Source organism: Pholcus phalangioides, unplaced genomic scaffold (assembly GCF_987345545.1).
Source record: "Pholcus phalangioides strain wild (caught in Gottingen) unplaced genomic scaffold, Ppha-v1.0 ptg000003l_1, whole genome shotgun sequence".
Lineage (NCBI taxonomy): Eukaryota > Metazoa > Arthropoda > Arachnida > Araneae > Pholcidae > Pholcus > Pholcus phalangioides.
This window is the reverse complement of record NW_028301596.1, coordinates 44,336,435-44,349,301: the sequence shown is the minus strand read 5'-3', so window position 1 is coordinate 44,349,301 and position 12,867 is coordinate 44,336,435. Positions and strand designations below refer to the sequence as shown.

The window sequence follows — 12,867 nt, the reverse complement described above, 5'->3', positions numbered from 1 at the left end:
TTACGACTTTTCTTATGTTTCCCTCTTTAGATGTTCTTTGTCCCTTCCAATAGATATCTTGTCTAGGTACAACCTTCAATTAGAATATATGCTCACTTCCACCTTATCTAGGCAGTAGGATTCTATTTGCACTTTCACGTTTTCCTTTTTTATCCTAGAAATTCACCCCGACATAACCTTTCACAGAAAGGGATATACATCACAAAATGAAATATAATAGGTAAATTTTTAATTTATGGGAAAAATTCTAATTAGTATTTTTTAAAATTAGTTTGATGTACTTTGATTCACACAGATATTCAGCAGAGTACCTAAGCATTATTCGGCCAAACAAAATATTTGACAAAAAGGATCAAATGTGAAATAGAAATTGAACATTCATCCCATCTCTAGAGAGGACACAAATACAATATGAATAAAATGCACATAAACTACTGCTGCACATACATGCTTAAAGATGATAAATCAGCTCAAATATATAAAACACAGATTAAAATAGACGATGCATTGAAAAAAGTTGTGCAAAATACAATTACTTACATCAGCATTATCCATGATAATTTGATACGTCTTTTCAGATATCATAGACGTACTCTTACCACTTTTAGAATCAACCATTTCATACAGATCTTGTATAACATCTGAAATGAAATTACAAAAATCCAATAAAACTGAATGAAGAAAAACCCAAGGTGGCAGATTGTGAACCCCTCAAATACGGTCGCCCCTCTTTTAAAGCCAAATAATAATTTTCCCCTTGTATAATAAAAGTATACATTTCAAACCCCTGATCAACAGTCCACCCTCTTCTTTTACGGAATAATTTAAGGAATACGGAATAATAAGGCCACAACAGACAAATTGCCGTGAGGTAGGTGGCTGAAAAAAGATGCCTATAAAAATATGGATGTCAAATGCAACCGAAATACAGCAACCCGATATAAAATCATTATATAGTTGAACAAAAACTAATAATACTATATAATACACTGCCCATAAAAAAGATTATGGTTGTCTTATAAGTATGAATGCATTTTATATTCATAATTAATTTCTCAAAATTCTAATCTGTCAGTTATTTCATATTAAATATTATTCTCTAAGCAATACATATGATGACAGACAACCTAAATGTCTCCTCCTTTCAACTAATTCACGAATTTCTCATTCTATCATGGAGGATGTTATAACATCAATCATAGCTAGAACTTTAACGAGCAAGATGGAAAAGTAAAAATCAAAACATGTAACTTGCTCGTCCGCTTCGAGACAGAGAAAGATTCCACTTACGACTGAAACTTTTCTTAGTTTGTTTATGTAAATTCGAGACAGCTATCCTGGCAGCCAAAATAGCATAATCTGGATGCTTGGTAGTGCGGCTAGCACACTCCTCGGCAGCTAAATTATCCAACTCCACCGTAGATACACCAGCATAAAGTCCTTTGATAACCTTTTGAGAAATAGCCACCTGAAATTTTTAAATCCAATCAATTTTAATGAACAAGTAGGGCCAGAATTCCTTTAATATTTTTTTCTTAGAAAAACAGACCAAAACAATGTTTCTTATGATTTTGCCCAGTCCCGCTTTTGATACTGATATAATTCCCAAAAATTTGCATTGTCTTTCCATTGCAATTTTTTTTAGCCACAATAGCATTCAGTGGTGTATGGGATTTGCCAAGTCTGGCTTTCCAGTACACACCATTCCCTTAGAAATTCCCTAGAAGACCACATGCACATGGAAGTCAAGTAGCACAGTGAAAACTCCTGTTCATGCGAACATTTTTAAAAAATTACATCAACTGGTCTCTATGTATCTTACTTTTCATTAACGGACGCTTCTCATTAGAAGACAAAATCTACTCTCCCAAGGGTGCCTGTTATCAAGAGATTCTACTGTAGTCCCACTCCTGCTGAACAGTACATGCACCTCACAAACATTCCTATCGGGAGTTTCTAATGAATTGGTTACATCAAGGAAATGCAAATGCCAGTCATCCATTTTGAAGGAGCAAAGTTTCATTTTTTAAGCAGAAATTTTTGGAAATAGAGCAGGACTAAAAACTGACTACATCTGCAATATAAATAATTTTTCCCTAACATGCTGAGAATTTTGCCAAAAATGGTTTGAGCAGAAATAAATTTCCTTCACAAATTAAAGCCCATTTAAAATTTTCCTGAAGTATCCGTCGATGCTAAAACATGTATTACTCAAATGACAATATCAATTATAGTAGAATTTCAACTACCCAGCCTAGTCTCTTGGTGCCATGGCATTGACAAATCACCAGAGCCGTCGCCGAACTTTGCTAAGTTTGTTGCCAATTTGAAGATATTTACAGGACTGTATCAATTCATTTTTACATACGATAATGGCTATTTACAGGAAAAAATGACATAATAAATGATAAATAAACTATTTACATAATTTTTATAGCAATATTTATAAATTATTGGACTTCCCCTTGTAATAAGTTTTTAAAATGTACAGTACGTAACAAACATTTACATTATGTATACATTTATGTATGAAGTACTGACCAAGTTTTGTCTTAATGCATGGGCTTGGAAGTCTTAAGAGAAGAGGGACCTCTGAAAAATGAAAAGTAATTGAATTTTTCGAGAATTTGCCACGCATGTCCCCGAAAAAATCACTTGGTCTAGGGCCAAGATGGCACATGCCTGTACCAAGAGGTCACAAAATATGAACAGGAGTGGTTTTTAATATTAAAATGTTTTTGATGGTATGGTGAGGGGTAGGAAGTGAGCATTCATATAACTCCGGCTTTTCAGTTATTTGACCCGCATTTCTGCCACATTAGGCCGGATTATACTGTATTAGACTTTTTCAAACAAAAGAAAGCAAGAATTTTTTTTCTGCTCGAGCAGCAAAATCTTATTCACCTTCCTACAGCAAAAACTGTAGACTATAATAAGGGTTCCATAAAAAAAAATTGCATGTACCTCCACCAATGCTGGGTTGGCTCTTGGACCAATACGGCCGCTCTAAGAAGGATGCCAAATCCAAGATATAAGAGCAAAAAAAAAACTTTGTTGGCCAAAAAAAAAACATGGTTGGGGATGCCAAAACAGACTAGTAGAAATCTAAAACTGATATGTTTTGATTGGTGGCGAATACAGGTCATATGATCAGGTTCGGCAGCACTTTCCATGGGGAGAGAGCTCTTGTATTCTTCTTTAGTCGCTTTCCGTCGAGCGACATATCAGATACCCTTTGACAATATAAAAACCAGAGGAAAAAGAAAGAGGGATGTACAAGGTTATTATATGCATTTTAAGTGCAAAAAAAAAGTGAATACTCATGCTGCCTTCTATGTTCTTTTAAATCCACTACATTTTAAATCTGTTGTATCTCTTCTAAGAATATATTTGAATACTAAATATACATATTTTATAACTTCATCATAGAAATTTATGCACCTTTTAAATTAGAGTATAATATTCAGGCATCTGTCCAGACAGTCTTCGTAGGGTCGTTTTTGTGAAAATTTCCCTTATTTTTGTGAAAAGGATCATTAATTTCGTGAAAAATAAGTAATTTTGTGGGAAACAAAGTAATCTAGTCAATCTACACAAAAGAAATAAAATTCTAAATTTATGGTTTCCAGACGTGCCAACTTTTGAAATCCACAAATCCGGAGATTCTCCCGAGGGGGACACCCCCCCCCCCCAAGGCAGGTTCTACATTGCCCCTGAGAAGAATATAATTCCATGCCAGTCTTTCCATGCGGAATAGAGAAATCACATCTACATACTGTTTATACAAATACAATGCCACAACAGGCAAATTGCCCAACGAGGTGGCTGACTTAAGACATCATGGATCCCCGAGCCATTTTTTGGAGGCCCTACCTACTACTGCTACACCACACATTTATAAAGTATGTGTTTTCTTTCGTGGATGCTATCAGTGATTGATAATCTTGGGTATATGAATTCTTAAAGGCTTTATATTTAGCTGTATATAGCTTAAAGTTTTATATTTTCTTTCTGAAGATGTTTAATCGGAAGAAAAGATTAAAAATTTAAATTACAAAGCTGCGGACGAAAAAACGTTTACCGTGCGGCTGTTAATGGAATACAATAACGATAATACAGGAATTTCGGCAACTAAGGGCTTCCCCCTGATAAATGATTGCCGATAAATGCTACAAAAACAAAGTCGCGTCTTTGCCAGTTGCTTAAATGCGGTCACACTTTTTCTTACGGCTGCTCAATGGAAATGACTACGGCTGTCCTCCATGGGTGTTTTCCCTAACGACGATGGTAATTATTGACGCCACGACAACGTGAAAGCTCGCGTAAAATCTAATTTTCTGCCAAAATCCGGAGAAATTTCAACAAATCCGGAGAGCGGGAGGAAGGATGAAAAATCGGGAGAGTTGGCAGGTCTGGGTTTCATTAATTTTTATTTTGTGAAAGTCCGTTCTTCAGGTCTAGAATTTTATGAAGGGTCCGTTTTTTAGATCTGGAATTTTGTGAAGGATCTGGAAAACAGAGCCCGAATTTTGGGTAGAAGCAGACCTCTGATATTGGAAGAGTATGAATTTTCAAAATTTGCAAAAACCATTGCCGATGGTAACTGCTAAACGTAAATAATGATGCTCAACGTTGACATCACTTAAGCTCACTGCATAATTTTTTTTATGTAAATGCTACGTTGATAGAGCATTATTTTTGTACTGCACAGGTATACAGATAATGTGAACGATAATTTGATAAACAAAAAGTTTTCAATGCAGTGCAATACTTGTACCATTTGCCTAATTGTAATTAGTACATGTACTCAGAGCCAGAACTGGGGGGGGGGGCAGAGAGGGCGATTGCCTGGGCAAAAAAATTTAGGCGACGGCAAGTTTTAGCGGGAAACTAATAAGACAATTATATAAAATTTTAGAATTTTAAATCGGTGGGGACAGCGAAAATCCTAGTTACAGCCCTGCATGTACTTGACTACGTATCATCACTGATAGATGGAGGAATATTTTTGGAAATCTGTACCCCAAACCAAAATATCGGACTAAGAGCTGTGGTGGAGATTTGAACTGATTGCAGCTTTTCTTCAAAAACCCACCAAGCTGAAACGAAGATTAATATTTGGCAATTTTTGGTATGAGCATCAACAGAGACTTCATTCATGAAAGTTAAAAATCAAAGAAAATTTGAGGACTTACCGGATCTACAAAATTCATGTCAAGGTCATAACACATGCTTTTGATCCTGGAAGTGATCTTGTCAAACATGACCTCCTCTTTCCTTCCATCTGCAATGAAAAAATCCTTAATGAGACTGTATCAAATGCATAGCCGCCAACTTTGGTGAGGGAGGTTTTCCCTAAGATACAAAATCTGATCAAAATTCAAGAAAGAAATTTTTGAAAAACAATATAGGGACTATTCATTAATGAAAGTAAAATTACAGGGGGGTTTTCAGAGCCCCAACTGGGGGGGGGGGGAAAGGAAGCAGGCCTCAAAGCAGAATGTGCCAAAATCTGCGACGTACATCGCAGAACAATTAGCGCTACTGCAGAATAATTTGGAAGAATTTTAAGAAAAAGTGAAAAAAAAAACACTATTACATGTATGGGGATTTTTACCGCAGAACATCTCCAGTCAGCCGAGGGCTCGTCGCAGAACAGTGCTAAACATTCTGCTTTGGGGGAAGTAGCACTGGACCAGAGGGGAGGGTATAAATTTCATTCTTCAACCAAGTCACCACATGGATCTCTTCTTCGAACTCGTAAAAAAAATCATTTTTGAATGCATATGGCAGTGGTTCCCAAACCTAAGGCTCTGTGGCTTCCACAGGAAAATAAAACAAATAACAAGCTTAGAGCTTCTTAGTAATGATGAATGTTCAGCTTTGCCATGGAGGGGTTACCTCCCACCCCCACGACAACATAATCGTAGTACAATAAAAATAATCACATAAGCCTACTGTGAAATTTTTTTCTGTGTAATACTTGTTATGTGTAGTGCTGCCATCTGTCATCAACTTCCCTCACTATGACTGAAGTGTAACGATTGACTAATTTTATCTTTGTGGGCCCTGCTGCTCTGTGGCAAGATACTTTTTAACAGGGAGATAGACTTGTATTCGCGCCTTGAAGTTGGGAACCACAGAAAATCAACTTCAGCCGACCACCACTGTGGCCACAGTGGGATTTGAAGTTCGAACCCAGTGACCTCTAAGCTAGGATGTTTGACAGGGCCCTTCAGCAAAGCATTCATAACGTGTAAAAACAAAAAATGATACAAAATGTATTTGGCCCCACAAAATCATTCACTAAAGAGGATCTCAAAACTTCTCGTCTCTTAGATTCGGCAAATTAACCAGTGTTGGGCTGGGATTACACTTTAAGTTTTCTGAAAGTTCTTTTATAAAATTTTAAAAATTCAACCAACAAGATTATGGGTTGCACTTGCTCGAATGTAACCTATGAGCTTTATTGACTGGATTTTTCAAGTTTTATAAAAGGGATTTTATCAAACTTTTACAGTGTAATCCCGGCCTTACATAATTATGTACTTGTTCAAAGTGAACGAGACAAATGCAATGAAATAAGTTAGATAAATAGCATAAAACCGAAACTATGAGATAAGCGGCATTGTATATCTACAGCTTTACAATGTTATCTCATCAATTCGAGAACAAAGGAGATACCCAAAACAAGTTATTTTCACTTTCAAGAGACAATTATCTATATATAAACAAGAAATAAACATTACGAGCACATGCACTAGGCGATACAACAACGGCAATTGTGATAATAATGGTTACCTCTCTTGTACACAAACATCTTGGCCGAAGCAATTGTGGAAAGAATTAGTCAAGAAACAGCTGAAGAAAACGATGTGCTGGTGCGGCCGGCTCAAGTCGGCAAATGGCACAAAAGGATATTTGGCGCTCTTTTGAAACTTGGGGGTCGTTACTTCTTCGTACGATATACGTCGTTTCATGTGCCGCAGGGCTCTCTCTCGGCGTAATGAGAAATACGACATAAGAAAATTATTAACTGCGCAAAAAAAAAATCTTCTTAATTTGTTAATCAAATGTAAATTCTTATATTATAATTAGTTTCTAACATTTTCATTCTGTAAAAAAGAAAAAAAACTAAACTAAACAGACACAACTGGAGAGGGGAGGGGGAAATGGGCACAATAAATTGCCCATAGATGGCGATAGACCTGAATTGTGCTCGGTTTGAAAGAAAAAAAAAAAGAAAGGAAGCACTACACATAACAAGCATTACAGAGAAAAAAACTTCACGTCAGGTTTCACTACACGTACACGCACATTCCCGCATGTACCGATTCGTTGGGGGTTCCGCGGGCGGGGTGTGGTGTAGAAGTAGTAGATAGGGCCTCCAAAAAAATGGCTCGAGGATCCATGATGTTCTTAAGTCAGCCACCTCGTGGGGAAGTTTGCCTGTTGTGGCGTTGTATTTGTAAAATTTATTGGCCATCTGAAACAGCCTCAATCCCCCCCACTTCCCCGGTCCGGAAGCCTATGCGCTCCAAAACGTTTTTATTCACATTGATGGCCCTGAAGCAGGATGTGCGAGCCATGACCATAGAAAGATCAGAGGTTCTTATATAACCAGGGGTTCTTGGCATAGGCGGAGATAGACTTGGAGGTCTGAGGGGGGGGGCACGATGATGATGTCAATTCATATATGCATATATACATTAGATGAGTCAACTTCACCTTTACTCTTGCCCCCACCCCCCACCACGCCCCCCGTATCTCCGCCCATGGTTCTTGGAAATATTTCAAGTTGGTCCATGAGCTTGGATGAATAAAAAATCGACTCATGTTGATAACACGTTGGATAGCTTGAATGCTCGAACTCAAGGCCGTCGTAACAGCCCCTCGTATGACCACGGACGAAAATATTTTTCTGATGCTTCTATCCGACTATAAATGTTTTTTCAGAAATTTATTTCATGCTCATTCTCCAAAATTTTAAGCAGATCTCATTTTTATGAGGCTTGGTTAAAATTTTACAAAACGAGCATAAAATAAATTGGTTGAAAAGAATTTATAAACAGATAGGGACCTCAGAAAAATCATTTCGTCCGGGAACCCGTCATAGTCTTAAGACGGGCCTAAGTTCGAGCATTCCTCGCCCCCTCCCCCTTAGCTCCTTGCCGGTTGGGACCATGTGCTAAGACGGCAGTGCGCGGACTATAAGAGTACCTACAGTTCTCTCGATTTCCGGTGGAAACAATGAAGTATGCTTTTCCAGGTTCATCTCGACTCCAATAGCAAGAAAATTTCTTTCTATCATGACTTGTAGGCTGGAAAAAACATCTTAGGGGTCATTCAAGTATTACGTCAGCATCGAGGGGGAAGGAGTTTTTCGGATTTGCTGACTTTTGATGACAAGGAGGAAGGGGGTTTGAAGGTTGCTTAAGTCATCAACCACCCCTTTTTGAAGATATGAAATATTTTAAGCTGCTGACGAAATTTTGCTGACAGGGGGGGAGGGGTGGGGGGTCAGTGTTTTGCTGATGGGGGGGAAAGGGGTCAAAAATGGCCGAAAATCTGCTTACGTAATACTTGAATGTCCCCTTAATTCTTACAACTCATTGTTTTCAATTGCTGTATACAGAATATTATTTTCTAAAGAGGTCTGTGCCCTTCGTTCTACTAGCACATGGGGAGGGGGTTAAGAAAAGTTGAAACATTTTTATTATGGTATAATGACTTGGACCCAGGGCCATCTTAAGAGCATCATGGGCCCCCGGAAAATTTATTTTCCTCAGGCCCTCTACCTGATTAAAAATGACTGCTTTACGAATCTGCATGCATAATCTCTAGAATCTTTATGAGATTTCATTGTCATTAGCAGCCGTCCCTCCCCCCTGTACCCGAGGCACGGCTTATATCAACAGACAGATCTGGTGCCGCGGGCGAGACCAGAGGGGACGCCAATTTTAATTTTTAATCTCTCCTTCAACATAACGGAATGGGGGGGGGGCGCAACCAAATGCGTGATTGGCCCGGCTGACAAAGAATATAGTTATGCTACTCTGTCTATACAAGAATGGGGCTAATGGGGCTTCAGCACTGGGAACCATTCCAATTTGTTATATATTTCACGCTATAAATTCACCCCGTAGGGGCCCTGCTCCAGGATGAGTGGGGAGGAGGGGCATGAACTAAGACATCATCTGGCTGGTCCAAAGTATATATTCTAGAAACCTTGGGTCCAAAGCTGCTTTAAGAGTGGTAACCGTACTTTCAAGCAGCTTTGGGTGGACCCATGTATTGTCATTTCTTAGGCCTCTAACAAGTCTTAACACAATTTCTGTAACAGTGTTGGCTTAGGCCGCTGTGGTGGTCGAGTGGTGATAGTGACGGACTCACGTAGCGAGTAACAAGGTTCGAGCCCATGGGCGGAGATACGGGGGGGACTGTGTGGGCATTGTTCCCCCCCCCCCCTCCCAGCGTCAAAGGTGGAGTCGACTGATCTAATGTATCTTGTATATATGAATTCACATCATCATCGTGCCTCCAGACTTCCAAGTCTATCTCCGCCTATGTTCGAGCTCCCACCAATATAATATAAACGATTTTATTTCTTAAACCAACGAATTTATACACTGAGAGCACAAACTGAAATATTCAAACAGCTAAAGGCGAATCACGAAAATCTTTGCAAATTTCAGTAAAATATTTTTTAAATTTATCAATGCATTTTTCATAAATTTTAACAATTACGAAACTTTTGGAGTACATATAATACCATGTTATATATAAAGAATAACCCCCTTGCAACCGGGCCCTGTCAAATATGAATTTTTGGGTCTATTATTTTTTGAGGCAGAGGCGTGGCGCGTGGGAAGAGCGGATGGAGCCTTTGAGAAGAAATATTTTATTTTTATTTCTTATCTAAGGATGGAGCCTTTTTCTACAAAAGGCAGCTAATTTTGGAGCCCTAAAGATTTGACGTGCGTCTCCATCCTGCAGTAGACCCTGACACAATAACCAATGGGCAAACAGCACTCTATCACATCAGTCAATTAAGAGTTCCCATGAGCAATCAGTTGTCCGCCAAGAACCAACTACCTATAGAACAAGGCCTCCGCAAGAAAGCTCGTCCCGTCACTGAAGGCCATTTCACCTATTGCCATTGGATACAGCAGGCTGACGCATGCGATATCTTTACCCTTTTTTGCAGTATATCCAATGGCAATAGGAGAAATTGCCTTCTTTATTGACGCCACAAGCTTCGTACGGAGGCCTTGTTCTATAGGTGGTGTTGCAAGAACGCGATCATAACAGCTTGTAATTTACTTTCATATAAATGAATTAAAAAATTTGTAATTACTTCTTTTAATAAAACCACACATTTGAAATGCAATATGTGCGACGAATGATGCAATATGATCACGATCGAAGATTTTTAAAAATGAAATACATTATAAATTTTTTAATGGATTTTTTCTTTTGCTGGCCAGACCGAATTGCAGACAGACATATACCGTTCACATAGCGTACTTTCAAAAAGAAAACATTTAGGGGTTTTCTTGTTTTAAATGCCTCTTTATGTGGTCCAAAAAGAACTTCCTATCCAGTTCAGTTTGTGGCTTTGCTTGTAAAGAATTAAAGTGAAAGAAAAATTCCGGTCCCTTGACCTGCATTAACCATGTACAAAGTGGGCAAAAAGTCCATAGAAACTAATATTCATAAAAACCGGATTAATAACCGAAATAAAAACTGTTTGCAGGGTTAGCATCGCTATAGGTCACGGAACTTTTTTAAGACAAGAAAAAAATCGAAAACAGCTGATAGGTGACGCTGATGTACATGAGTCAAAGAAAAGATACGCAAATAATAAACAGAATGCTTTCAAATAATTTATTACAGCAGTATGTGTTCCACATGGCCATCATCGTCGTGGTGGGCAGATAATACATTGCAGGTGAGTCACAAATCCAGCAACCCCATTCAGCATCTTTGTTCACATACACGGTTTACAATGATGAAATGGTTGTGGATTAGGAGTGTGAGTTCTTATAACCGTCTCATTTGTATATTTCCAACGAAGTCACTCGTACCAGCCAAGGGCGTAGCCAGGGGGGGGGGGGGGGGTTGGACTTGGGGGTCTGGTCCCCCCCCGAAATGTGAGAAAATGACCGAAAAAAGGGAAAAAGATGACCAAATCCATTGTTCTGTCACTTTGGTCCCCCCCGAACGAAATTTCTGGCTACGTCCCTGGTACCAGCATCATATATGGGCTGTTTTTTGAGTTATTCTTTTTTTCATGTCTTAAAAAAATTCCCATGACATAGCGATGCTAACCCTGCACACAGTTTATTATTTCTGTTATTTTTCCAGTGAATTTTTAAAGTTTCTACTGACTTTTTGTCTAGTCTATATTTTAGATAAAAAACACGAGATGTAGTAGATTGAAGGTTTTTTAACAACTGGCTGTTGCGAAGATATATTTTGGAAAGAGAGAAAAAATTCAACTGCCCCTGTGGGAATCGAACCCACGTCCTTTCACTTTCCGGGTGAACGCCCTAGACTACAGAGGCACCGAATCTCTCAATCTTTCCTTGGAGCTCATGTACACTGAAAGGGACCGTACATGGTCTCTTTGAAAGATTGAGAGATTCTGTGCCTCTGTAGTCTAGTGCGTTCACCCGGAAAGTGAAAGGACGTGGGTTTGATTCCCCGCAGGGGCAGTTGAATTTTCTCTTTCCAAAATATATCTTCGCAACAGCCAGCTGTTAAAAAACCTTCATATGGTAGCGGAGAGTGACGTCATCCTTGTATATAGTAGATTGTCCCCAAAATAATTTTGAAGGCCAGAAAAGTTGTAATTTTCACCAAACTTTTTAAATGACAGGAAATGAAGTGCTACTGCAAATCACAGGGTATAAATTTGCAGCTGTGGTGGTCATAATGACAGACTCACATCATGGAGATCTGGGTTCGAACCTCACCACAGCAGTGGTTAATTTTCTGTGGTTCTTAACTTCGAGGCGCGAATATGCGAGCAGATCTCCCCGTTAAAAAGTCTTGCAACAGACTTACAAATATTCAATCATTACATTTTACTCGCTTCACTTCCAGAATATAGATGGCAGCACTGAAAAATCAGACAAAACACTAGATATGCACTCAGACTGTAAGGTACTTACACTTCCAGCACAACTCACGGTTTGAAAGAAAGAGGGTATCAATTTGTGTGAACATTGTCGATTTTCAACCACACAGCTTATTCATAGCATTATCAACCCACTTTTGAAAAAAATCAGACCATTATTAATAAAGAGATCACTTGAGTTAAGTCCTCAGGCAAGGTTGTCTTGACATCATCATGGGTCCCTACCAGGTTGGAGAGAATATCTACCTACTAATTTCAATTTTATTACTGTGAATATGCCAAATCACATTGCTCGGCATCACGTGCAGTGTAATTATTTCTAGTGACAAAAATAATTTATGTTCTCATAACATTGCTTTTTCTTTTTTGAACACACAAATTGCCATTTTTCTTTCAATTTTTTTTCTGCCACCTCATTGGGAGAGGTTGTTACTTATGTATAGTATATGAATTTGTATGCATATTTAGAGTTCTGCTCACTGCGATGAAACATTTTGAAGTTAATGAAAACTTTTAATGGCCCTCAAAACTTCAACTAAGCTACGACGAGTCTAATTAATTACATAGAACAAAAAATGCGTCACAGTTGAGGTCTTATTGCACCATTGACCAAGAGTTCCACACTTGGGCAAGATGATTATTGGCAGCGCTGGGTATCACTATTGGGGGGGGGGGAAATCTGCCACATCACCAGTAAAAAGGAAAAAAAATTGCAGAAAATTTGA

General features: G+C 38.6%; 1 protein-coding gene across 1 annotated transcript in view; it reads right to left on the bottom strand.

The window, feature by feature from the left end:
- The window catches only part of RnrL (Ribonucleoside diphosphate reductase large subunit), a 38,967-nt gene extending 32,004 nt beyond the window's left edge, over nucleotides 1–6,963 (bottom strand). Inside the window, exons 1-4 of the mRNA XM_089248484.1 lie at nucleotides 6,802–6,963; nucleotides 5,196–5,284; nucleotides 1,291–1,468; nucleotides 541–641 (exon numbers count right to left, since the gene is read on the bottom strand). Coding sequence (XP_089104610.1) covers nucleotides 541–641; nucleotides 1,291–1,468; nucleotides 5,196–5,284; nucleotides 6,802–6,820 — 387 coding nt within the window. The 5' untranslated portion in view covers nucleotides 6,821–6,963. The remainder of the gene's footprint in view (nucleotides 1–540; nucleotides 642–1,290; nucleotides 1,469–5,195; nucleotides 5,285–6,801) is intronic.
- Nucleotides 6,964–12,867: the final 5,904 nt, after the last annotated feature.